Here is a 27,954-nt window from a genome sequence, read left to right as displayed (position 1 = left end):
CAACAGCTCAATCTGGCGATCTGGCTCCTGAGGTCTTAGAGTTTGGCTACCTTAATTTGCCTCCAGAATGCATGGACATCATCAGGGAGGCACGGAAGCCCACTACAAGAGCTTGCTATGTAGCAAAATGGAAGCGGTTTGTCATTTATTGTACAGCACATAACATAAACCCACTAGATGCATCCATTCCAAGCATCATCTGCTATTTGTTGCATCTTTACAAATGCAATCTAGCGTACGCTTCCATTCGGATACACTTATCCGCCATAGCGGCTTATCTTCAAAACAGGCAGCATCTCTCTGTTTTCAGGGTGCCTGCCATTAAAGCTTTTCTAGAAGGGCTGAAGCGGGTCATTCCTCCCAGGACCCCACCCGCTCCAGTATGGAATCTCAACGTGGTCCTCACTAGGTTGATGGGCCCACCTTTTGAGCCTCTACATTCGTGTGAGGTTCAGTTCTTGACATGGAAAGTGGCTTTCTTCATTGCTATCACGTCTCTAAGACGTGTTAGTGAGCTACAAGCGCTCACAATACAAGAGCCATTTATACAAGTGCATTCAAACAGGGTAGTGCTCCGCACTAACCCCAAGTTCCTTCCAAAGGTGGTGTCACAGTTTCATGTCAATCAGACGATTGAACTGCCCGCATTCTTTCCAAACCCAGAAACAGTAGCAGAAAGAATGCTCCACACGCTGGACGTTAAAATGGCATTAATGTACTACATTGACAGAACACAACACTTTAGAAAGACACAGCAACTTTTCGTTGCCTTCTCAGCACAGCACAAAGGCAACCCTATTTCCAAAGCTGGAATAGCCAGGTGGATCGTTAAATGTATTCAGATTTGTTATCAGAAGGCTAAACGCACTTTAACGGTCCCCCCCAGGGCACACTCCACACGCAAGTTGGGGGCCTCCATGGCATTCCTAGGTAACATTCCTTTGGAAGACATTTGTAGAGCAGCCACGTGGGCTACACCACATACATTTACCAAACATTACTGTGTAGATGTGCACTCCAAGCAGCAGGCAGCTGTAGGACAGGCTGTTCTCAAAACTCTTTTTCAGACTTCTGCAGCTGGCACGGGCGGCCGCCGTTAATGAGGGGACTGCTATGTATTCTATGCAATAGATATGAATATAGCAGCCCACATGCCTCGAACTGAATATGCTACTTACCAGTATGCATCTGTTCTTGGCATGTAGGGCTGCTAACATTCATATCGCCCACCCTCCTCCCCGGCGCCTGTAGCAGCTGCAGATTACTTCTTGCATTTCATCACTAGCATGGACATCATTTCTACTATTGCACTCCATCTTTGCCACAATGGCTAAAAACAATCTGGGGATGGAGTCGATTCCCATGCGCACTGTAGTCCAGGGGAGGAGCCACCTATCTCGTGATACTTGGAAGACTCTTCCAGGACAACAATGTGCAATCATCCGGACCCAACACTAGGAGGCGATCTATGCAATAGATATGAATGTTAGCAGCCCTACATGCCAAGAACAGATGCATACTGGTAAGTAGCATATTCAGTCTCCGGCGGAGGCCCGGCTCCACATCAACCTGTTGGAGTTACGGGCGATTCGTCTAGCACTGAAGGCATTCCTCCCCTTTGTCCGGGGGAGTGTAGTGCAGGTGTTCACGGACAACACCACCGCCATGTGGTACTGCAACAAACAGGGCGGGGTGGGGTCGTGGACCCATTGCCAGGAGGCTCTGCGCCTCTGGCAATGGCTGGAACGCCAGGGCGTGACCCTGGTGGCTCAACACCTGGCAGGTTCTCTGAACGCCAGGGCGGACAAGCTCAGCCGTCGGTGCATGATGGATCGCGAATGGCGTCTGAACTCGGACGTGGCGCTAGGCCTCTTTCAGCAATGGGGAGAGCCTCGGTTAGATCTATTCGCCACCGAAGAGAACGCGCAATGTCATCAGGAGAAGTGTGGCTCACTGGTTAGAGGAGGTAGACCCTGAAGCAGAGGTCAGACCCGGGACCGACGCGGCAGGGTCTTAAGCCCAAATATCCACGGACTCGATAATTCTCGTTTCGGTACCTACTCGAATCACGGGTTCACACTCTGCAGCTCTGGGCATCAGCTTGCTTAATCTCCACTACGCCCCCCCCCGCGGCGGGATGCCTGGCTTTCACCTTGGGGATGCCCAGTACGGGTATCTCACAGGGAAAAAGCCAGGACGGATTCCCAAGGCAAGCGCCGAGATGCCTACGGGTAATCGAGCGCTATATAAGAACGCATAATAATAATAATAATCAGTTCTGCGCGTTGGAATTATCAAGGTGGCACTCGCTCGGAGACGCTTTTTGTCGCAAGTGGAGTTGCGGTCTATTGTACGCCTTTCCGCCTATACCACTTCTGCCCAGAGTGCTGAAAAAGATCAAGCGCGACCGGGCCAAGTCATCCCTGTGGCTCCGGACTGAGCACGAAGGTACTGGTATCCAGAGCTACTCAGTATGTCAGTCGATCCCCTGGTTCGTCTGCCTCTTCGGGAGGACCTTCTGTCGCAGCAGCAGGGGACGGTCCTCCACCCGAACTTTTCCAGTCTCCACCTCCATGCTTGGAGATTGAGCGGCGACAGTTGAGGCCATTTGACTTGCCTCCTGAAGTCTGTAATGTCATTCTGGCAGCCAGGCGTCCTTCCACAAAGTCGGTATACGCCTGCAGGTGGAACAGATTTGTGGCATGGTGCACAGCAAAGGCTGTGGATCCTCTTGCTGCCCCTCTCTCTGAGGTTCTTCTCTTCCTTCTTTCTCTTGCCCAGCAGTGCTCTGCTCTGGGCACTATCAAGGACTACCTTTCTGCCCTTTCAGCCTTTCTGAGGCTGCCTGATCAACCTTCTTTGTTCAAGTCCCCTATTGTAAATAGATTTCTAAAGGGCATCACACACACGTTTCCTCCTGTTCCGTTTGTGATGCCTCAGTGGGACTTAAACCTTGTTCTTACATTTCTGCTGTGTGCTCCCTTTGAGCCACTTCACAACTGTCCTCTACGCCTTCTTACTCTGAAGACTGCTTTCCTGGTTGCCATCACCTCTGCCAGGAGAGTGAGTGAGCTCCAGGCCCTTTCTTGTACTCCACCTTTTCTTTCTGTCCATCCGGACAAAGTTGTGTTGCGTACTAAGCCATCTTTCCTGTCCAAGGTTGTCACAGCCTTCCACATCGGGCAGTCTATCACCTTGCCAACCTTCTTTCTGCCACCGCATCCCTCTAAAGAGTAAGAGCGGCTCCACCGTCTGGACCCAAAACGTGCGCTCTCATTCTATTTGGATCGCACACGCCAGTTCCGGGTGGATGACCAACTCTTTGTTGGTTACGTGGCGCTAAAAAGGGGAAAGCGGTGCACAAGAGGACCATCTTCCGGTGGATCACGTTTGCAAGACATTACTGCCTGGACAGCCAAGTCCGGAGGGATGGCTTCTTTGGCCGTTCTGTCCTCCAGGACTTTCTGGTGTGATTATTGGTTCGCAGACCCACCACCGGGGCTGGTATTGCTGGGGTATCTATTCTAAGGTAAGGAATCTATCACTAGCGTGTCTCTTTCAGATGCACAAGTTACTACTTGTGTAACGATATATCTGTAAGAGACATTAGTTAGTGATAGATTCCTTACCGACCCACCCATCCTCCCCGTTCTGTGAACCGATATCTAGGGTTAGGGTTGTCCCCTTTCAGGGCCCTAGTTTCAATGGCACCAGTGTTGGTTTGTAACATGGCTCAGCGCTTCTGACGCGGAAAAGCTGTGTCTAAGAACTGACGTCAGCACGCGGAGGCGGTGTCTAAGTACGACGACGTCATCACGGCGCCCACGACGCCGACGACTGACGCGGAGCCGCAGACGACGCCTACCGACGCGCAAGGGTAATGCTACGCAAAACATTTCCAGATCCAGTCTGACGCCTGGGGATAGTCTAAGGTAAGGAATCTATCACTAACTAATGTCTCTTACAGATATATCGTTACACAAGTAGTAACTTGTGCAACAGTGCTTCCACAGTCCTCATTTATCCAACAGGGTAGAACAGGTCGTAGTCCTTGGTACTTCCAGTGACCCCTTCCGACACATTGGGTCACCACTGTTTACTGTTCACAGGCTCCAGCCCAATAAACATGGCAAAGTTATCAGCGGCTACGGTACATGGTTTTGGCCCTTGCCTCGCAGCAGTCTTTACCACTGGTGCCCCTCCTGCCATACTGGGTTACTGTCTATTACTGCACAAGGCTTTGGCCCTTACTGCAGGACAGTCATTCGCAAGACTATTTTCACAGCAGCCCTCTCCTCGCACATGGGACCAGCCAACTCATTCCTGCACATGGGCAACGACCCGATCGGTGCAGCAATCATTTCCTCACACAATACATCCACTCAACAAGGCTCCCCTCTAGACCTCACTCCCTCCATTGCTCTCCTCTTACTTCCAGGACTCACTGGTCTTGGCTAGGAGGCTGGCGCTGGTGCTCCAGGCTCCAGGTCAGGTCACCCAGCGGGGAGCCTAGCAGATCTTGGCCCCCAGTCCTGGTCACAGGCAGATGTCTTTCAGAGATTCCTCTCTCACACAGCCCTTCTGGCTGCTTGGCAGATGACACATTTTGGGGGCTCTGTAAGAAAACAGGCTTTTTGCAGGTGTCCCCCCTACTTTTGGACTACTAGATCCTGGTTTTCAACTCGAACAGTGCACTGAAGCCTGCTAACCAGGCTCCAGTGCCAGTGTCCCTATCCTAAAACTGCTGTGTATTAGCAACCTCAATTTGCAAGGACTTGAACCTCTTTATAAGTCACTGGTAGCTGGTACCAGTGGTGGGCAAGGGAGTTAATGGGGTCACCAGGGCATTAAGCACTGGTGTGCCACCCTGAGTGACTGAAGCAAACTAACAGCAGTCCTGCCAATGCATACTGCAGGAGCAGTGCAAACTGCTCGAACTCTACTTTGCCCTCACCATGTTTGGCAGGGTCAAAGCAATATTTTAAATATGTGGCAGTCACTTCTAAGGAAGGCCTTCTGAGCCCATGAGGAAGGGGGTACTATATTAAAGGTGTGGACATAGAAGGGGAATCTCTCTACCTCCACTCCATGTTTCACTATGCAGACATGGGCCTCCCAAAATGGTACTGAAGGCCCCCCATGTATTGTACCATCCAGTCACCCATACAGACATTGCATGTATACAGCATACATGCACTGCACATTATTGCATCTTCCATGTACAGCATCACACCTAGGCAGACATAAATTCAGCACTTGCATTCTGTGTGTATTGTACCACTCCCAAGTACACATACACACAGCACACACTTATCCTGCACACACTTCACAGCACTACATCCTTCAGGTACTGTACCACTCTCTGGCAAATGCACTTCCAGCACTTGCATATGCCATGCATGCACTACTCAGTACTGCATTGTGCCGGTATGGCACCCTCCACAGGCACACATACACACAGCACAGATCCACCTTCTGAACTGCACAGCCCTTCATACCATTTTGATGTAGCCATGGGTGGCGAGTTAAGCTCACAGGAGTGGAACGTTTAAGCGCAAGTGAGCCTGTAGACCTCACTCAGTGACACAGGTTAATAAGGACCTATGCACTCCTACTGATCACTACACAGTATGCGGCCACCACCGTGCTCTTGCTGCTTAACTCCTGGCTAAAGCAGTAGCCTTCCACCACTATGGGGGTAGCTCTTTGGCTACCCTCTCCCAGTCAAACAAGACCGTAATCTGTGAGACGGGCCTATGTCATGGTGCACACGAATGATCTGTGTTCTCCTATGGCAACAATATAGACCTCAGTACAGTTGGGCGCTCATGGCAGGGGTGTGCATCCATTACCAAGTAGAGGACTTTTCCGTCCCTACAAACCTGATTTTGTTTAAAGCACTACATCATCTAGAGAGTTTTACAACATTTAAATTTGTATTTTCATTGCCTACAATTGAATTCTTTTGTACAACAAACCTGAATGAATTTATATAATGAAAAGTCACTACATACTGACTGAATGGTGTACATATTAAGGAATTAAAATGATTCATACTTGTTGTGCATGTGACCTTCATATATCCGCAGGAATACCATTGGTGCCACCTTTTTTTTTCTTGTATTTCCAGACTGAGGAAAGAAATTAATTTGGAACCTGTGGGAACGTTTGGGTACATGTGTAGGAAACTCAATTTTTGTTGAAGTTGTCCTCTCTCCTTTTTGCCCCTTTTTAACTGCTAGAGGCCTATTTTTCAACTCTGACAGTGCACTGAAGCCTGCTAAACATACCTCCGTGCCAGTGCTCCTTCCTTAAAACAAAGTGATGTCTGATTGCTTCACAATTGGCCAGGCACTTTAGCACCCCTGTAAATCCCTAGTAAATGGTATCCCAGGTACCTAGGGCATGGGTACTAAACAGGGTACTTGAGGCAGCAGCATAAATGTGCCACCCTAAGGTACCCACACACAAATTTCACCCAGACTTCCCTTGCAACCTGTGTGACATGGTGCAAATGATGTTTGAAAACATGACATGGCACACTCCGTGCCATACCAAAAACACTGCATGGGCTATGTGTGTCACACCTACCGCAGGCCTTGGAGCCCTAAGACAGGGTGCATTATACTACATGTGAGCACATATCTGGATGAGCAGATATGCCTCTATAATGTCTACTTCCATTGCTGGATATTCAAGTGAGCAGGGAAGCCATCTAAAGGTATGCACTGGGCACTGGTCAAAACGAGTTTTCCAGCTACATAATGGCTTCACTGAAACCTATGGTGTTTGGTATCAAACACCTCGTATTAATTAACCCACACTGATTTAAGTGATGGGTTTATTAATACAGGCACCCAGAGGGTACCTTAGAGGTACCCCGTGAACCCACTAGTCCTCTTGTGTGCTATCTTGACTGGTCACATCCAGCCTGCCACCACAGACTAGTTTCTCACCTCCTAGAATGTGGGAGCCCCACTCTACGGTCTGAAACAATGCCATCTCTGGCAGGACTTGTTTACTCCTTCTCCAGCAGGATGGCTAGAAAATGAGCATGTTAAGGCAGGAGCTTTAAAGAGCCCACAGCCTTTGATATGCAAGCCTGGCTTCCCCCAGACATGAGGGAGATGCCACCCCCTGCCCTGAGGACCATTTGGCACCAGGGCAGGAAATTAGCTATGCAAGGAGGCGTGTTGCACCTCTGGCTAGTCACACCCCTAAGGTGGACAGCCTGAAGTGAACACAAAAGAGAATTCCACCATCTTGCATGTGGTAGAATTAGAAATTCTGGAACAGGGTGATGCCCACTCCCCACCAAAAGTGGTCATCCAGAGGGTGTAGTAACCCCAGGGGTAAGTTGCCCATTGGCTACTACCCTTCGCTCTTCCTAATGCCCCTAAATTGAGTATTTAAGTGGTTCCCTGACACCAGGAAATCAGATTAGATGATTGGGAGCTGAGGAAGAAAGAAGGATCAAAGAGAGCGTGAACTGAAGACCTTCACCAAAGATTGATGCCAACCCTGCAAGGCTGCTTTCACTTCCACTATAGCTCGGACCGACTTCGCCAAGAGCTGGAATTACTCCCCCTAACCCTTGGAGGACTGCTCAGCACCTCAACTACTGGGAAAGATCTCCCTTGGAGTAGAGGAGCTGCTCCCCTGCGTCTGCAGGCACCGCAAAGCATCTGCTGGTTCACCTTGTTGCTACCTATCAGGCTCACCGAAGGAGCAGCGTGACCTCAGAATGGTCTTCGTGATCCAGAAGGTCATATCAGTGTCCTTGCAAAATTTGGAGACACCAGGACCCCCAATAGCCACCCAGCACCAATACCCTGGGTTCACAAGCACTTGCAGCAACTAAGGCTTGTTGGTGGTCCAGTTCGTATTCCACAGAATAAAGCAAGAACTATTGTCGAGGGACGTCAGGGTCTGCCAGGCTAGCACCAAGAGTGGCCCTGATGGCCGGTTTCCCCTCTTCACCAGGTCCCCAAGACCCAGAGTGAGCCACTGAGTGACCGCAACCTGATACCTCAAAGCATACCTGCACCCACACACCGCAGCCAGAGTCTGAGGGAGGCGATGGTACCAACATGGTCCTGAGACCCTCCGGAGCGGAGATCACCATTTGGTTTAGCCAGACTGGTTCCCCAGTCGCCGCCTGCAGCCTCGTTCTGCAGGGACTGAGAACCTCAGAAGTCTTCAACAGTGTGGCCCCCGCCGGACAAACCCCCACTGCACACGAGCGCCCCCAGCCCGAGTTCAAGTGGACAGATGGTGTCCATGTGCCCAAGACCTGAGCCCCCCTGTGGGTTAAACCCAGACCAGCCCTCCAGTCCCCGCTTGCAGCCTCTTTTTAACAGGACGTCTCCCATTGACTTTAGCGGGTCACCTGATGCAGAAAAGCACCACTGCAACCGGATGCCCCCAGAGCCGACCGAGGTGACCTGTTGGTGCTGCCTTGGACCTTGCCCCATACTCACCTTAAGTCCAGAAAAACAGTCCTATAAGTCGTTGACAAGGGACCTTATGCCGTATGTTATCCGCTATAGAATAACATTGCCGCTTTAAAGATACAAATACAATGCATTTTCCATTATTTGAAAAATCACTATCTCAAAGTACTATGATTTTGGGATCTAAATAAATATAAAATCTGTGTTATTTTTATAAATTGGTGTCAGGTTTCTTTGAGTGCGTCTCACTTTCTGACTCTGTGTGTGCAACAAATGCTTAACCTAATCTTCTGATAAGTCTAAACTGCTCGCCACCACTACCTCAAAAGAACAAGGGATTATTATGTTAACGCCTGTTAACTTATAAGGTGTCGCCTGGACTCTCTGCTCAGTGTACCTCATTTTGTTGTACTATCTGGAGAGCCAGCTTCCTACAACATGCGGTTATTAACCAAACTGAATTTTTCATTTCTGTCTTCTGCTTTGACTCCCATGGACTCTCTGGAATTTAGCAGATTGCAGACCCAGAGTATGTTTGTCAAACATGATAGGTATTTTTCTCATTTATTGAAAGTGTTAGTTCAAGTGTTTCGGTCATTTTCCTCTTGGGTTAAGGATTATGAAACCTTCATAGCTATGCCATTCTTAGAGCTTAACGTGTATAACAAAAAACTACTCATTACCTGGAAACACCCTAAGCACCAGAGGAGGTCCATGTATAGGGATCCAAGTGTCAAAAGAATGTTTGCACATCCTACCCTTTGTGTAACTGCGAGTTTTCAATCTTTGTATGCCCCTGATACCTGCCTCTTTGCTGATATTATCGGTCCTCTGTTGGAAATGGGATACCAATTCAGTCAGCGCACATGTAAAAGCAGCTTTCTTCATTCTGCTAGGCTTAGATTGTAAAGAAAGGCAATACCTTCCCTTTGGCATTCCAGTGGGTTGCCATCCTCTGCCTAGTAACATTCCACAACACATTTCTGTGTACGCGTTGGCAGATGAGCCTCGTACACCAATTCACATTGCTAATAGTGGAGTAGTGTGGCTCACTGGTTAGAGGCAGCAGGCCTGAGAGCAGAAGTCAGCCTGGGACCAGGGTTCAATTCCCGACGCGGCAGGGTCGAGGACCTTGGTCAGCGGACTCGATAATTCTCGCTTCGGTGCTTACTCTAATCAGGGGTTCCACTCGGCAACTCTGGGCATTAGCTTGCCTAATCTCCACAACGGCCCCACCAATTCCGGGGATGCCTGGCTCCACCTTGGGGACTCCCAGCAAGGAACCATCCCACAGGGAAAGCCAGGACGGGTTCCCCAGAGTTATACAGCGCCGGGACGCCCCGTTGCTGGGGCAGCTGTGCGCTTTACAAGTATACTACATTTACATTTACATTTACATAATAGGGCTCTTCCATGCAGTAAGCACACTGGATTAGGAACCTTCTCAGTCTGTTTGATTGTAGTGAAGGGAGCGGAATGAACAGGTTTTCTTTTCATGGTTGGCTTTCTTTCTCCCTATTTATACATTATTTCCTCCTTAAGTTTCACAAATTCCCCCAGCCTCTTTCTTTCATTGGTACCCAGAAAAGACAGCATGTAAGAAACATGAATATGATTGGCAAGAGATTGACTTGTTAAGTAGGTGTATCAATGCAGTGAAGGTATTTGACAGCGTACGTTGGCCACATCTCCAAGTGGTCTTGGTCCGTATGGGTTTGGGTCCACGGTTTTGTCAATGGATTCAATGCTGCTATACATCCCCTAAGGCCAGGGTACCGGTTAATAGAATACTATCCCCGCCCTTTCTGATCGCCAATGGTGCCAGACTGGGTTGCCCCCTAACCCCTCTACTCTTTGCTGTATACATGGAGCCCTTTGCACAGCGGGTTCGCAGACACCCGCAGATTGCAGGCATTCAAATGGGGCGTAGAGAACATAAAACTATGCTATATGCAGACAACATCCTGCTGACCCTGTCTGACCACGTACCCTTATCCCACTCCCCCTCCCCACCCCCTAGTCTTTTTGCCTGCGGTGATGGAGGAGTTAGAAGCATTTGGGAAAGCCTCCGGTTTCAAAACTAATCTGCAGAAGGTTTTCAATATCAATTTGACTATTTCTGATGCAGCCCAGATGCAAATTACATCCAAGTTTCCGTTCAAATGGGCAGATCAAGGTATACGTTATTTAGTCTACACGTACTTTCGACCCTCGAACATACAGCGGCCTGCCACTATGGTGGCTTTCTTGCAGACATGTGGTCAGACGTTTCCAAATAGAGGAACTTTGGCCTCTCCTTGTTGGGTCGCCTTTTACCTAAAACCCTCTACATAATTCACACACTGCAACTTCAGCGCCCCCACCATTCCCCCCACCCCCAATTCGCATGCTGGACATGCTGCAGTCCCTCATATAGGACTTTATCCGGGAAAACAAAAGAGCATGGATGGTTAAATCCCGAGCATATTTCCCACAGTCAGAGGGTGGGCTGGGGGTCCCTGATTTGCAAAGTTTCAACCAGGCTGCGCAGCTGAGGTACATGATATAGTGGTCCTGGAATAGCACTGAAAAACACTTGATTCTTTATTGACCAAACAGTGGCAGGAATTTTGATTTGGAAGGCGACCTGGTTGCCAAAGCCTCATCGACCCCCGGGTATATACATTTTTCCAGTGTTGCTTGCCATGGTGGGAGTTTACAACTAGGACAAGGCCTGTCCACCCCTCTTTTGCCGCAGACTCCAATATTAGGAAACCCGAATTTTCCTCCGACGCAAGGTGGGTCCGCCTTTGCAGCTTGGCAAGGGGCTAATTGTAAAGTGTGATGTGATACGTTTGAAGTGAATGGCCTCATGGATTTTCCACAGATCCAATCGGCGTTTTGGAATCCCCTCCACAGCTTACTGGCAATACATCACCATCTGCCACTGGCTGACAACTCTGGCTTTGTCCTCATGCTAGCCTGCCTCTACGCACAGACGGATTCTATCTGACATCTATACCTTTCTCATCACCCAATGGAAGCCAATAAAATCTGTTGCGCTGTGTAGATGGGAGACGGAGTGGGATGCGCACCTTACAGAGAAGGATTGGAGCGACATTCTCCATCAAGCTTGGACCTCTGCCCTGAACACCCTCAGCAAAGAAATGTTCCTGAAGATTGCGCACTACTGGTACCTTACCCCGGCTTGGGTTGCTCAGTGGAATATGAATAAAGATAGCGGATGCTGGCAGCCCTGCAGTCAGATAGGTGCACTCACGCACATACTATGGCATTGCTCCAGACTTACCTCCTTTACCGATGGGGTACTAGGAGCAATAAACACCAGGTTTGGCACCGATATCCCTAAATTCCCCAGCTATATTCTTCTGGGACTCCCCAACCCCTTGAATTTTCCCCTTAAGTCATGTAAAGGGCGAGCAATTACACAGGCTCTGGGAGCCGCAAAACAGGTCATTCTCTCCAAATGGCGCACTGACCTCACCAAGATTGGTTACATAAACTTTGGGAGGTTCTCAGATTGGAGAAACTAACTGCAGTGGCAACACACAACCTTCCCCTGTTGACAAGACGTGGGAGCCCTGTATTAGGTACCTCTTAGAGTAGTTTCGAGAATCAACATGTCCGCTATACTTGCGGATCCTTAGATTGACCCAACCAATGCAACTTTTTTCCACAGATCCCACTGGGGGGAGGGGGTCAGTCATTATTCTATATCTATTGGTAGAAGCAGCATTCCGCAGGGTAGCATATCCCCTCCCCCACTTCCTTTTTCCATGCTGATTCCCTGTCTCTCCCTCCCCTCCCCTTTTCTCAATTGTTTGAAATGTTCTATTACTGTCTAGCTCAGATTCTTGGCATCGTTTATATCTCCACCGGCCATTGGATGTACATATGTATAGTTACAAACATTCCATGGTTAAAAACCATTTTACTTCAAATATATAATTCTGCTTTCCATCAAATATCTCAGAGTCTTAAAGAACTGCGTTTGACTGCTCGCACAAACCCATCCATGCTCAGGCGGAAACTTGCATAGTTGCATAAAAATATTCTCTTCTCTTTAGTGGTTCCTTTGAGAACATAGATCCATAAAAAGATTGTTAGTCTTCCAGGTGCTTTGGAACTTCTGGATGACTGGCCCACCTTGTTGACACATTAACAATATAAGGTAAAGGATTTTCTTTCCTTTTCTGTTGCAAAGTGTTTTGAAATTGAGTGTTTTTAATGCTTGTGTTACTTGGGAAATTAGTAAGTCTTTAGTACAGAGAAAGGTACTCCTAGTGGCAATGCAGTGGTCGAAATTAATTTTAAGAGGGTAGGGTTTAACATTGTTGGTACCTTCCACAATGTCCAGAGGCAACTGTGTTTGTGGTCATTGACTACACAAAACAGTTTCAAGAAGCAGCTCTATTGAGAACTGCCTTTGGGCGCCACATCTGATTCCTTCCCACTTTGGTGAAGGAAGGTTGTGAACGGAACCTTAAATTTCCCCTGCAGGCAGTGGTAAATTGGGTATTTGGCTGAAAATTGTTGTCCGTGCACAAAGAATATCCTTCAGGCTATGCAGGAGCTGCTGAAGGAATATTTAGTAAGACTGCTATAAATATTAAACTCATAGTTGAAGAACAAAACGTAATCTCCTAACGAAACAAATAAATGGCATTCAGATAATAGACCTGTGAAGCTAACACTGACTAGCCACCACAAAAGTTAGGAAGTTGAGATAATAAAGCCTTTCATCCTTGGACATCACAGGGGATAAATGGCCCTGGCTCTTCACTGTTTTCAAAAATAATTGAAGTCCAGTATTTGGTTAACCTGACTACCTGCTGTGAATCCCATCGGCAGGATTGCATGAACCTTAACACTTCAGAGTGGAAATCACTATCCTACAAGTAGGAGAAAAGGACAGGGAGTACATGTTGAAGTGCTGAAGTATTTCACAGCACTTGTGAATTTACCAGTTCCTGGAAGTTTCCTTTGACCCCTGGATCTAAAGAAACATGCTTTTGGGACTCCAGTGGGTCTGTAGCATGCCAAAAACATCTCTTCCTTCATGGACTGGAAAAAGGCCTCACAGCTTGATTGGAGAGTTTCCAGTGTTGCGTTTGAGCAGTGTGAAAGGGCCCCCTCACCCACCCAACTATATATTTTTTGGAGGGGGTGGGGAAGTTTTGTAACTTGTATTTTAGTTTTCAACATATATAAGCAGTACAAGTTCCACATTGATAAAATCATGATACAATTAAACAGATTATCCAATAATTAGTCGTACAGTTATTCAACAGCAACATGTTTATAATGCACATAAAAGAGAGGAAAAAAGGGTGGGGGGTGGACAGTGAACCATTGCACACCTTAACCTATTGAACTAAAGACCCCCAAACATCTACATGTTTTCACCCTCCTTGACATCCCATGAACCATATATTAATATTTCCTTCAGTGTCAGTTGGTGTTGCAAGTTCCGTCTCACCACCTATAATGTTGGATGCCAGTCTGTAACTCCCATAATCAACTAGAACTCCCCATTATCTCTTTTTTTAAAATGGGGTTTATTAGGCTTCGGTTTTTAGTATCCGTGGAGGTGATGCAGTGCGATCAACTGTGTTCTTTTTCACAACATTCCTTTTCCTGTCCCATGACCAGACCCTGTGATGACTAACAAGTGACAGCTGCTTGCTAGTTGAGGAGGCACAGACATTTTAACCTGCAGTTCAATTTCCGTACTGGCTATCCCTGGTAAAAATGCACTTCCTTGGTCTCCCTTTTCCCTTAAAGTGTGTATTTGTGATTTCCCTTTGTATTTATGTGTTTTCTCCCATTGTATGTAAGTCGAAGTTTACAGTGTGTATCTTTGGATTAATAGTATCGAGAATACACACTTTTTCTGCACACCCTCCTGCGCTACAGTCTTTTTCTCTTCCCTGCATGTGTCTTTGTAAGTAATGTGCCATGTGTCTAGTTTTGATACAACTCTATGGAGCAGGAAGATTTGTATCTTTACCTCCCCTCAATCAAGCCAGTGCCAGCATTCAGTCTGTTTCAGTGTTTTGTTGTGGGCATGCCCTTTCACAAACCTTTGGTCATGTTTTTCTTCACTCAGGACACAAAGAATATGAGCTGTCTCTGCATCTTGTATCTAGCAAAGGCAAAGAAAGCTTAATCGGACAAGTCATTCTCTTGAATAATACCTTTTTCTGTGTTGCTGAGTCATTGAGGTTTCAGTCTCTGTTTAAATTTATTAAAAAAGTGCAACTAAGAGGAGGAGCTACGCCAGCAACCAAGATGGCCGCGTAAGCTCCCGGCTCCGCCGACCTCCGCCAGCAGCTCGAATATCCTGCCTTAAATCCTGAACTCACGCCAGACTCCCGTGTTCGTGAAGTTTTTCTGCTTCTAAAGGTGCAACCCCGAGTTTTCTACCTTCTCGGCTGACGACGATACGCCGTGTTTCCATTCTCGGCCTAACAACGTGTGGAAGCCGGGGACTCGATTTCTAACCTACCCGGGTTGGAATTGATCAACATCGGCCACGAGACCTGGACTGAGCCCGGTCTCCCGAAGTGTGCTGTGAATGGTTGATTTTTGGTGACGACCCCGCTAACGGACTACACCGCGGACACAGCAGCGTGCCACGCCGGCTGCCGTAGTCCGGGTCTGGTGCCCGGAGACCTTGCTACCCTCTCGGGGTCGACGGGCTGGGGCCCTCGCCAACGGCGAAGGTGTATACTGCACGACGAGGAGCGCCCACTGCTCGACATCGGATTTGCGTGGCCTGTTACCCCGGAGTAGCCGGCCTCCGGGGTTCAAGTCCGGCTCTATCGCCTATTGAGAGGGGATGGGGCGGACGGAGGGCACGCCATCGCTGCAGGCCGTCATGGCCGCCATTGGGGCGCTCCATTCGCACACTATCGCTGTGTTCCAGACACTGATTGTGAAAGTGGATGGTATCCTGGGACCGGAGGATGATTCTTCGTTCAGTTCTCAGCTAGCTACGGTACCAGCGATGCATTGCACGCCTGAGATCGAGGTCCCCGTGCAGATCCCGGATTTAATGAGCCTTGGCGGTTCCCAATTAACAACAAGCCAGCCCGTGCTTATCGCCTGCGTTTCCTGCCCGATTTTGCAGCCGCCTAATACGTCTTTAGACAGTCTTTTGTGTGGTTACAAGTTCCTCAGTGACTGTTGGAGATACTCGCTGTTCTTGGACACCTTTCCTCGTTCGATGGGTGGACTTTGTGAACTTTTATCCTGTTTTCGATCCTTCAGCACCGACATGAACTTTTGTGGACGCTTTGCCTTTTCCATCAAGATGGCGGCTCGAGTGAGACAGACTCTTATGAAAGACCATACTGGCCAGGGCTGAACTAGATCGCTTGGGCTTGATACAATAGCTTTATGCAAGGTTGGGGTTGTGCCCATGCTGTGACGGGAGTCGGGTGGTTTTTGATTAAACTCCCCCGACTGGTTTGTATATTTTACTGTATATTGGTTTTACTAAGTCTCGGGGTGGTCGCTATTGGCGGAGGGTACGGGAGACCGGGAGTGTATTTGCTTTCTCCTCCTCCACTTTATCTTTTTCCCTTCCTTTAGGGTAGTTCTTGGGCGACAGGCACGCTGCTAGTGGGGTTAGGCCGTAGCCATTGCAGGGGTGCAGGGTGGGGGTTTAGGGGAGGGTTTTTTTATTTTGCCTTTGTTTTTTTCTATGGCCCCTTTGCTTTCTCCTTTTTCCTTTCTACGAGAGGTGAGCTGTTTCTTCTCCACGGATCCTTTATTGTCCGGGTGTCCAAACTGGTTTTAATTATCCTGTATCATTTAGGACGGGGTCTCGCGGGTGGGATGGTTTTGGATCATATGACAGACTGCCTCTTCCCCTATCTCCAATATCCGTAATCGTGATACGCTATGGTTTCCTTATATTGCTCTTTTATCTGTATTACTCCCCCGCCTGTCCCTGTTCCGCATTTTACTGTTTGACACCTGATGTATGTACTGCCTCCTCTTGTCTTACTGTTAAATAAAAAAAATATATTTAAAAAAAAGTGCAACTAAAATCATTTTAAAGATATCGTATTGCGGCATGCTCTCCTAATGATATGAATGTTTTAAATGATATTCATCAAATTGTCTATGTCAAGTCTACTAAGCAACCTAAGTTACAATTAGGTTGTTAGCCTGATAATGGAGATTCATTTTAAGTTGCGTATAACATAATATATGAAACTAAGGTGCACACTTTATATATTGAGCAGAGTTGGAAGAACAGACACGGAAAGCAATTGAACTCGATCAGGAACGGAAACGAGCAAAAGAGGAGGCAGAACGTTTAGAAAAAAAGCGCAGAGCAGCAGAAGAAGCCAAAGCTGCGTTAGCACAACAGGCTGCAGATCAGATGAAAAACCAAGAGCAGCTGGTAAGAGGATTACATCTAGGAAACCATTCCATACTGCAGCAAAGAAGGATTTCATTTGCTGTTTTGCTAGCGCCAGTTAGAATACACGTTGCTTGAGCTACTAATATGCATGTTGATCACCAAGTGCTATGGTACATCCCCAAAGAAACCTGTACACTCACAAAATACTTTAAATGTGTGAATCATTGGTAGTTAGGAGATTGGGGAAGGAAAGTTACCAAAATAACATTGATTAAGTGTATGCAATTTCAAGAATAAATTCACACAAAAATCAAACATCTGTATGTTTTGTAGCTTTATGGTAATTTTCATGGAGATAAAAAAAACAATAGTTTTGTTGTGTATAACTGAAATCTAGATACATACTAGTGAATGTATTACATGCACATTTTCACTCTGTCAATCTTTATTAGTTGATCATACTGAATGTTGTGTTCAGCCAGTCAGTAGGCTTACAGTTTGAGTGATGGCTTCTGCTACTTGCCTCCATTACGGGCATTCTGTAGCTTTATTGAATGACAGTCCAAGTCTATGCAGTGAAAAGCAAAAATAAAAGAATATTTTGTTAAAGGTTTTAAAACATACTAGCTTGGAAATTACAATTTCTCTAAACATTGATTTGAAATGAAAATGAATCACCGAGTGTATCCATTGTGATGAAAACAAGTAATATCGAGTGCCAGCGTCACTCATGAAAAGATCTGCCCCAAAGCACTTTATGTGAGTGCGAGCCAAATTAGTTTTGGAAGAAGGCCCCATAAATAGAAGAATTCAGGAGATGTCCATGTACCCAAACGAAAAGTTGACTGTACGGCCAGACCTGCGCACGTAACACAGTCGTCCGTTACAGATTCCCATCCTCGGAGCATCGAACTTTGCAATCTGGCACCAAACTCTCAGTATGTCAGTTTACCAAGACAAGATCATGCATATACTTGAGGATGCTAGAAAACCTACTACAAGAGCTTACTATGCAGCCAGATGTAAGAGATGTGTAGACTTCGGTAACAATTGCAGTAAACAACCTGTGCAGACCCCAGTACAAGACATCATCTGCTCTTGCTGCATACACAAATGGCAACATTAGCCTGCTTTTTCTTAAGAGTGTACATTGCCTCAGTAGCTGCTTACCTGTAAAACAGAACACCATTTAATTTTTAAAACAACAGCAGTTGAAGTTTTCATTGAACGCCCTAAGAGTAATCCGTCTTAGGACACTACCCATCTTAGTGTTCATGGGTCCTTAACATTGATTTAATGACACATAGCGGACCTCCATTTGAGCCATTACACTCTTGCCCAGTGCAGTTCCTTTCTTTGAAAGTGGCCACCTTTATTGTCTTCATATCCCTCTTCTGGGTAAGCAAAATAAACTCCCCAGTGCTAGAAGAGCCCCTTAGTATAAAGATCAGACCATCCTTAGAATATACCCTCTTTTATGCCCAAGGTCACCTCACCCTTCCATGGCAACAAGACTATTGACTTGACCAAGTTTTTTCCCCTCACCCACAATCCTTTGTGGGGTTGGCCGCAGAGCGTGGCGTGCAACCCCCACGCCGTGCATGGAGCACTAAGCAGACCTCACCCCTGAGGCCTTCCTTTTTAGTTCTAGCCTAGAGTCAGCGCACATGCACGGCTCTGGAAGACCTGCAGTATCTTCTCAATGTACATTAATCACACCCCTGGCTTCCCATTGGTTCCTATGTGTGCTTTTAGAAAGTCCATTCCTTTCAGTGACAAATTTGATAGTCTGTCCCACCTTTCCGTGGGTGGTCCCCTTCACTGGTGACTGGCCCTGTTACATGTATTATTGCTCCTCAGTTTTATTTCATTAGGTCGTTGGACTTCTTTTACTTTCGGTTTCCTTGTTTTTAATTGTAAACCTCTCTTCATGCACGTTCATGCGTTTTCCTTTATCAGCACGGCACCCAAATTCATCTTTAGAAATACACGGCATACTTGCAACACCCAGCGAGCGCCTCCCCCTGCCGCCGCCATGGTGAATTCAATTGGGGAGGGACACGAAGTGACCACTGTCACTGGACAGGAATCACTGAAGAGGTGGGCAGCAACCCAAATTGCCGTGCTGGTTCGCAGCCTGATCCTGCCTCGCATAGCCGACTCTCTGCGAGTTGTAAAGTAAGTGAGACAGTCTGCAATAGTGAGTCCAGACCCCCAAATGTGTATGTTAATTAAATTACAAGTTCAGGCAGTGCGCTATTAGGAAGCTGTTGTGTTACAGAACTCACTGTAACTATTAGTCAGACCTCCTTTGCCCCGCTGGTACATGCACACATGATTTCAAGTACTTGTTGGTGAGTGCAGCCGTCTTTCTGGCGGCCCTGCTTGGTAAAGTTCTTCCTTGTATCATAGGTACAAGACATTGTGGGCACTAATTAGATAGCTGTGATAATTAACAGTAGTGTAAAAACATAGGCCAACTTTTATAGAAAAAAATACATATATATGTAATAATATATATATTGTGAGAAAGTGCCCTCTTTCTGCATGGTAGCCCCCACTTTTTGCTGAACTGCTGATGTGGTTTGACTGAGTTTGCCCTGGACTCCTTCCAATCAGGTGCCCAGGGCCTATGTTCTTTCTCTAAACCTGCATTAGAAACAAAACCCAATTGGCATCTCTGGCCACAGGTCAGATCCTGGTAATTGGTACCACTGGTACCCTGGGTACTGTGACCAGGGAATAACTCTTAGGGGCTGCAGCACTTATGGTGCCACCCTTAAAGGCCCTGTACCATTACACTCGCACACTGCCTTTGCAGGCTCCATGTCTTGGTGCAGAATAAAGTGAAGAGACGACATGGCACACATCCCTGTGTGCCATGCCTACAACTCACTGCCCTGCCATAGATCAGTCACCCCTCTAGCTGGGTGCTCTATACCAGTGGTGAGGGTACAGGTGCATGAGCCCTGCACCCCTACAGTGTCTAAGACCATTCTTCGACATTGTAAGTGCAGTGCTGCCATTAAGAGTATATGGTGCTGGGTGTTTGTCATTACAAACTCCTTACACCATAATAGCTGCATTGAAAACTGAGAAGTTTGGTATCAAACTTCTCAGTACATCAAAATCACACTGATGCCAGTGTGGGATTTAATGAAAATGCACACAGATGGCGTCTTAGAGATGCCCCCTGAAAAACAACCTACCACTAGTTTCCAGACTGAGTGGCTGCTTTCAGCTGCCACCACCAGACATGTTTCTCGACCCTGGGTCGAGAGCCTGCTGCACTCGGGTGCCTGAAACAATCACATCCTGGGACGAGGTGATAAGCCTCCTCCCCCAGGATGGGTAGGGTCCACGAAACGGAAGCTTCAAAGGCTCGCCGCTTTTGTGAGGATCCCCAGGCCACTTGATGCTTTCAGCAACTGGTCCCCACTGGTTCTGACCCCCGCTTTGGGCGGAAGAACCGGTGGGAAAAACAAGTGAGGAAGAGAGGTGTGCCCACCTCTGCCAACTCCACCCCTTAGGTGGGGGAGGCGAGGTGAAGTACAACTCTGTCCCCGCAATCTTGCAGATGGGGGGCCCCAGCCAACCAGTGAAAGGCGTATGCCCCCCTCCCAGTGGAGGGTGGCATAATAGGGGTTGTACTCACCCAGGGAAGGGACCCATTGGTCCCAGCCTTTTACCTACCTGTAACACCTCATAATCGGGTATTTAGGGGCACCCCTGAACCGTGCTTCCTCAGACAATAAACCAGAAGAAGAAAAGAAGGAATGAACAGCTGTGCCGAAGCTAACCAGAGGAGGACGGCCACTGAGGTGGCCCTTCCCTACCGTCCTGTGCTGTCCCTACCTCGAACCTGCGCCATCAAAATCTCAGTGTATCCTGCAGCCAGCAACCTCGAGAAACCTCGGAGGACCTGCCTGCCTTCCATCCCAAATACTGTCTCCCCTGAAGAGACAATTTCAAAGCGTGGCTGGGTTAGTCTGGTCAAGACCGTCAACGTAACAAGTTCATCAAATAGTTCCATAAGCTGCTCCAAGGAAAAAGGGGAAACGGCCACCCACGTTTCCAAATATTCCAGCAGACACTAGTTCCCAGGAAAACAATACAAAGATAAGTCTTAATCCTGAGCAAACATATGTCATTAGTAGTCAGAAAAAAGTTCAATAGGCCATATTTGTCCAAGTCTTCTTCTTTATTTCCAAGAAGTTATCACTTCCAATTGATACAGGTGATTCACAGATGGTTCATGACATCACATTGACGTATCCAACACGTGTTTCGTCTTGGGGGCATCACCCAATGACTTCCTCAGGGCTACAATTGACAATAGAGGTATATACACTCAGAAAATGATTCCTCACAAAATTGCTAGAAGTTTTGCTAATAGTGATAAACCAAAGAAGAGAAAGTAATCAGCCACCACACTGATTTAGAGGTGCTGAAAGATTGGGATAATGTCCCAAAAGGGAAAAGTAAGAAAGAATGTGTAAGAGGGCATGGCAAAAGCAGATCCTAGAGCATAGCCAAAGTAACGACAAATAAGAGCACAGCGAAACCAAGTGTAAATTGTGTTCCAAGACAGTCATCAGTGTGACTCAAGTAATCAGGTGCGCAAAACAAACAAAATATCCAGAAAATCCATAGAGTGCAGCAACATAGTCGCAGAGAACAGATTACAGGTCACTCATAATCATGTTCATAGTACAGAAATATGGCTCACCATATAGTCAATAAAATATCCTTAAATCCCCATTGGGTTGTATTATAATAGCATCTAAAGGTAACCTAAAAAACAAAGACGGCGGTCTCAAATTTATTTCCGCGTCCTTCATTAATCTTAAACTATTAAAAATTCAAAATAGTAAACTGTACATGTATCCACTATTATTTGGGATAACGAGTTCTTTAAAAGACATGTATCTAAAAGGAGAGGGACACAAAATGTTTCCACCATGAATAAGCATAAAGGCCAGAAAGTATGTATATCTTGCTTATTAGCTATATATTAATGGTTCAGAAACCCACCCACAGACAATAGTAATCCCAGCCATGGGCTCCTAGATGAATAGTTTCTCACGCATGTCCGTCCCACATGGTATAAGAGACTTGCTCCCGTTGTATCGTGCATGTATAATTCTGATAAATAGGTACATCCATCAGAGTGTCCCAGCAAGAAAACCTGTTCACTAGAAGGTGAAATCAGGCAGGGAAAACACCACATATTAAACTATACATAATCTCATACTCCCCAATAGTCGATAAAGACACTAAGAGTGGAGGTCAGCAGGGGTAGGAACCTACTATCCAAAGTTCCAATTTGCAGAGGGAACATAAGTGTCCTACTTAATCGACTTAGAGAGCTCCAAGTAAAGTACCCGGCTTCCAGCAGTAAGTATCCCTTAATGCGCTCGTATAAGTAGCGCAAGCATGATCTAATTAGGCTCAAGCACGGGAACGGTAGTTACATTGGCGTGGTCAACAACTGCCATCTTGTAATGGTGTGTGTAACCGAAACAAAGATATCAAAGCAAAGGGCATATAAGGACTAAGTGAATATCTAGGTGGTTTAACAAATGATAATGCGTTATGAAATGCTGTAAAGCATGATATGACCACCATATAAGCAGTCTATATCAATTCTGCCAGACAATAAGCAACAGGAGAGCGCGATAAGAGGAATCTATGGCCACCATCTTAGCCTGATCGTAACTTACCAGGCAACAATTCCCAGAGTATCAGACAAAACATAGCATCGTGAACAACACGGGTCAAAACAAGAATCAATATCCGTTTCGAGCATTGGGTTTCCCTTAATGCACTTGTATGAATAGCGCAGACATGATCTAGTTGGACTCAAACACTAGGGCTGAAGTTGCAATGCATTATCAACAGCCGCCATCTTGTAATGGTGTTTGTAACCAAAGCAAATTATCAAGGCGAAGGGCATGTAAGGATTAAATGCGCAACAAAAGGATCAACCCATGTGATTATCTAGGCGGTATAAACAATAGTAATGCACTATGCAATGTTGTAAAATGTGATATGACCACCAAATATGCAGTCTATGTCAAAACTGCCAACTCAGGATTGACAGGAGAGCATGTCAAAAGGGTTCTATGGCTGCCATCTTAGCCTGATCATAAGTCACCAGGTAACAATTCACAAAAAACAGACAACATATATCATGATAAGTAACATGGGTCCAAGAGAGTGTTAGTATCCATTTAGATCAGTATCAATAGTCATTCATAAAAATGTAAAAAAGTATACTGTTAATCCAATATTAAAGCATTCATTTCAACAAGAGGGAGGGGGGGGGGACACCTGGTTTGTCCAGAGTCAGTGGCCACCTCTGGTAGGAGAGATATTGCTGGATTATGTGTTCCAATGGACCTATTGATGTCGCTCTCCAAATGTCACACAACATAGTAATACTCAAAATAAGGGGAAGGAGTAGACCCTAGTCCAATGGAGCACACCACAGTTTGTCAAGGATAGTCCAAAGAAAGTCGGTGGGAAAGACCGTCAGTCTGGAGGTGTCCCAGAAAGATAAAGTTGACACAAAAGACAAAAAGACATGTAAAGATTGGTGATAAAACTAAGGAAAGGTTATATTAGTGATGGTAAATCATAGACTGTTGTCGGCATACATATTTTACTAATACATGTAAAACATAATGCAGTTTATTATCCACATTAATGCCCAGTTCCACCACCTGTAGTTTCATGATCCTGCGGGCGTCGCATTGTCTCAATCTGAGCTCCCTATCGCCTCCCCTGGGGGTCAGATTTAATGACCTCTATACCATGAAATCTATAACCAAGTGATTTACTCTGTTCTGTACATTCACATGCATGGCTTCCTATTGGTTATCTTGTGTCCGGGTTCTTGAGCGCACAAAAGTGTTCTGCTATACGCTCCTTAAGTGAGCGATTTAAGTACATGTTGTTCCAAGTCTCTATCAGCAGTTAGTATGGGCCATTGACGTTTCAGTATGCCATATAATTTGTGGCCAAGGATGGAAATTGGTCACCAGTCGCACTGGTATGATCTTATTCACAACATTCTTGCATCCTTGAGGGTGTCTAGTTTTCATAGTCATTTTGTCCTGGTCTTAGCCCTGTGTATTACCTCCCTAGAGTATCCTCTAGTGAGGAATCGTTTCTCAATATCTTCTATATGAAGTATGTGTCTTTACTAATACAGTTTCTACGGGCCCTCAACATTTCTCCATAGAGGATGGCATTAATCTGACCCTTCGGGTGCGACCTAGTTACGTGTAGAAGTGAATTACACGCAGTAGTCTTCTTATACATCCTTTTTTAAACTTATTTTTTGAGTTTTCAACTTTATAAACATCACAACAATTAACAATTCATTGCAATTAAATTTGAGGAATCATAATACCATTTTTTACATACAACATTTCATTTAAAGACATTTGTAAAGGAGAAAAGAGAAAAAGAAAAACCAAAAGCTACAGATTATATAGAAATAGATGTTTTGTTTCAGATAATTAAATAAATAACTAAGCTCCAGAAATAAGTCTAGGCAATATATAAGCGCCATTCTCTTACTGCAGCCTAGGGCCTATTTTGGGCCTGGGATTCCCTCCAGCTGTATAAGGCATATACGTCTGCCAAGAGATTTCTCTTTCTTGCCTTTTCTTTCGTCAATTCCCTTCTCAAGGTTAAATACAGAGAGGAGCTGTGCCAACCATAGATTAAATATAGGGGCGGCTGATCTAGCCAAGCTGAGACGACACAGATTCATAGAACTGCCATGGCAAGAAAGAGAAAGCGGAGAGACATGGTATGTCCCTGGGTATTATCAACCCTGAATTAAAGGTAAGGTTAACTTAACCCTGAGGCCCAAGGTGGACTCAAGAAATCTCGTGATTGAGTCTGAGATCTATTATCTACCGACGGAATTTATCAGTTTAAGGATATCCAGGATAAATTTGGTATCTGGACTGGGAATTTTTTCAAATATCTTCCGTCTTCTTATACAACCTAATGTATATTCTCCCTTCTTATGCAAACAGTTCTACATCCAAGAATATGATTGTATCCACATTCTCTGTCATGGTAAAAGTCATGTTGTATATGTTGTTATACATGTGTTTGAAAAATGACTTCAGATCCTCCTCATTACCTGTCCATATTAAGAGACCGTCATCAATATAGCGTCAATGCAACACAATAAAATCCAGATAAAATTGAACAAAGAATCTCATGCAAACCGTAGGTGGTACCTAATTCATCATTGGCGAGGGGATCACTTATATTGGGTATACGTTTGTGCATCCGCCATAGGAAACAGGGTCCCGGAATATCCCCTATCATAGGTAACGTCACGTTTCAACCCCACTCCTTATAAATTATATAACCAGGTCCTTCAGTGACTCCTGTATGGCAATTAAAAATCTTCCGATTGCACATGTTACCTTTAAAAATCTCATATTTATCAAAAAGCTAAGCGCTTGATCCCTACTAAAAATTTCATAGACAATAAAAAGTGGTTTCAAAAATGTTTTCCGTTCTTCTAAGAACCACAAGCAGTCCAACAAAATATGTTTTACTTGCAATCCACATGTACACAGACCTTGCTCATTCGTCATTGCTGATTTTATCATCCGATCCGTGTTGCATGGGTTCAGGTCCACTCTAAATCTCAAGATTGTATTTCTAAGTTTTGGATTGGGCATGGCCTTGATATAGGGGAATGTTTGGTCATTGGTCCACCCGTTTATCAAAACCGGGAGGACGATTTGCTCCTCCAACAACCCAAATCTTCCTCTCGGGCCTTCAAGTTAATGATAGCACGCAACGCCGACTTAGGGATCTGCTGCCCCGACCTCCATTGGTCTGAATCTAAGGATAGTGTGACACACAACTTATCTAGCCTTGTTCTAGCTTGTGACGCCCATTTTAGTTCACTAGCCTCTATTTCTTTTTTGCAGAGTTTTGCTATTTTGGCAGGCCCCTTCCCATTCATTCTCTGCCAAAAAATCAATACTGCTTGCGTCCCCCGGAAGTTCCAGGATGTAAGGTGACATTCCACTCGTACAGCCTGGATCATTGTTGCCGCGGGGAGTGATAGCAGCTGTGTGACACATTTACCCTCTTCTAAGTTCCAATCCAATTTACCTCCCATATATAAAACCTCTACACCATATTGGAACTGCGGGCGTACCAATGCATTAAAAGCCGATAAAATTGGCTGCAGAGAAGGACCTCCATATTTTTGCTTAAATTGTTTAAGGCCCCATACTGAAGCAAGCGCCTTTGTTTTGAGTGCCTGTATGTGATCCTTCCAATTTAACTTATTGTTGAACCACATGCCCAAATATTTATATCTATCCACTTCTTCCACTCTAACCTCTCCCAATTTCCAATACAGGGAGGGCTTTTATTTTTCCAGTACCATTATTTTGGTCTTTTCTAAGTTAACCGTGAGGCGTTTTTTTAGGCAATATTCGTGAAAAGTATCCAGGTTTTTTTGCAAGCCCCGCTCTGTCATGTCCATTATCACTAAGTCATCTGCATATAACAGACAAGATATATGAGAACCGCCCATCTTAGGGCTTACCCCACCTGTTCTACTCAATATGTTGGGTAGATCTGATAAAAATAAGGAAAATAACAGTGGGGCTAGGACACAGCCCTGCCGCAAACCATTCATTATTTGGATTTTGTTAGATAGGGTTCCCTGGGTGTCCAAGATGACCCTAGCCCAATTACTTGAGTGCATTTCCTGTATTAGAGCTAGTACTGCCTTGTTGATTCCGAGCTTTGTTAACATTCTCCACAGTAGGCTACGATCCACTTACTCGAAATCAGCTCGGAAATCTACAAAGCAACAAAACCGGTTACCTTGCACCTCAATTGCCTTTTTTGCCATTGCCCAAAGACCAAAACAATGGTCAATGGTTGAATGGCCCTCCTGGAACCCACCCTGCTCTATTGGTATTAGGTTATACTGCTCTGCCCAGGATTTCACTACACCTAGTAGTATTTTAGAAAACATTTTCTCCCCTACATCTAGCAAGCTTATTAGGCGGTAGTTCTGGGGTAGTGTTGTATCCTCTTTTTTATAAATTGTCCTCACAATCTCCCCCTTCCATCTTTCTGGAAAAACCCCCGAAGTTATAATATGTTGAAAGGTCGTATTTAGAAACCAATCTGTACTATTTAAAAAAAAAATTGCAGGTAGGTTATCTGGCCCAGCTTCTTTAGTTAGTTTTAAGGACTGGATAGTTTCTTTTATATTTTGAATGGAGAAGTTCAACCCTTGCAGTTCTAACTCCTCGTACCTTATTTCCAGGGTCTTCTCCCTATTTGAACCATTTTACAGTTTACTCAAATGGCTGGCCCAGTCATCTTCACCCACTAAATACCGCATTTCCTCCTGTATGCTACCCTCTTTGACCAGTTGCCAGAATGATCTTATATTATTTGTGTTCATCACATCTAACATTGTGTACCAATTTTTGGCCATATATTCTAATTTACTGTCCCTCAACTTATTTTTGTATTCCTGTTTTGCCCCTTCGAAGGCTCTCTAGGGTTCTTTTATCTGGCCTTTTCCTTAACTGTCTTTCCCATTTTCATACCCTCAACTTTAGCTTCCTACACTCATTATTGAACCACCCATTTGTTCTTGCTTTCTTCTTAAAGACTGGCCCTGCCTTTATCTGTATCCTTAGACAGTTTACGATCTGCTCTATTGTGTGCTCGTACTTGGTTAAAATTGTATCGTCTTGCACTGCTTCCCCCACAGCCTTATAATCAATCATTACATTATTAACCAATTCCAGGCTGTCCTCTGTTATGCGTGTAGTTATACGTCTGGGGTATTCAATCTGTAGAGGAATCACTTTCTCTCTTCCCAACTCTTGTTCCAGCTTTATTATTAACTGTAAAGGCCAGTGGTCACTACCTTCGTACTGCAGTACTTCAAATCGTTCTATTTCCTTGAAGTACCATGCATTGATAAAAGCGTAATCAATTGGACAGTTCTGATTTCCTATACGGCTAGTCTTTCTTGCAGGGCAGTCGGTATTATACCGCCCATTAACACTGAATAGACCTATGAATCCTAGAAATTTTACT

At 45.6% G+C, this 27,954-nt stretch overlaps 1 protein-coding gene across 1 annotated transcript in view; it reads left to right on the top strand.

Annotated features, from left to right (window-relative positions):
* Nucleotides 1-27,954, top strand: part of RDX (radixin) — a 596,536-nt gene that overhangs the window by 411,654 nt on the left and 156,928 nt on the right. The window contains exon 11 of the mRNA XM_078657059.1: nt 16,709-16,869. Within this exon, the coding sequence (XP_078513185.1) occupies nt 16,709-16,869 (161 nt within the window). The remainder of the gene's footprint in view (nt 1-16,708; nt 16,870-27,954) is intronic.

The sequence above is a fragment of the Lissotriton helveticus genome, chromosome 8, assembly GCF_964261635.1.
Source record: "Lissotriton helveticus chromosome 8, aLisHel1.1, whole genome shotgun sequence".
Classification (NCBI taxonomy): domain Eukaryota; kingdom Metazoa; phylum Chordata; class Amphibia; order Caudata; family Salamandridae; genus Lissotriton; species Lissotriton helveticus.
The sequence above is the reverse complement of the archived record's forward strand: the minus strand, read 5'-3'. Positions and strand labels throughout refer to the sequence as shown.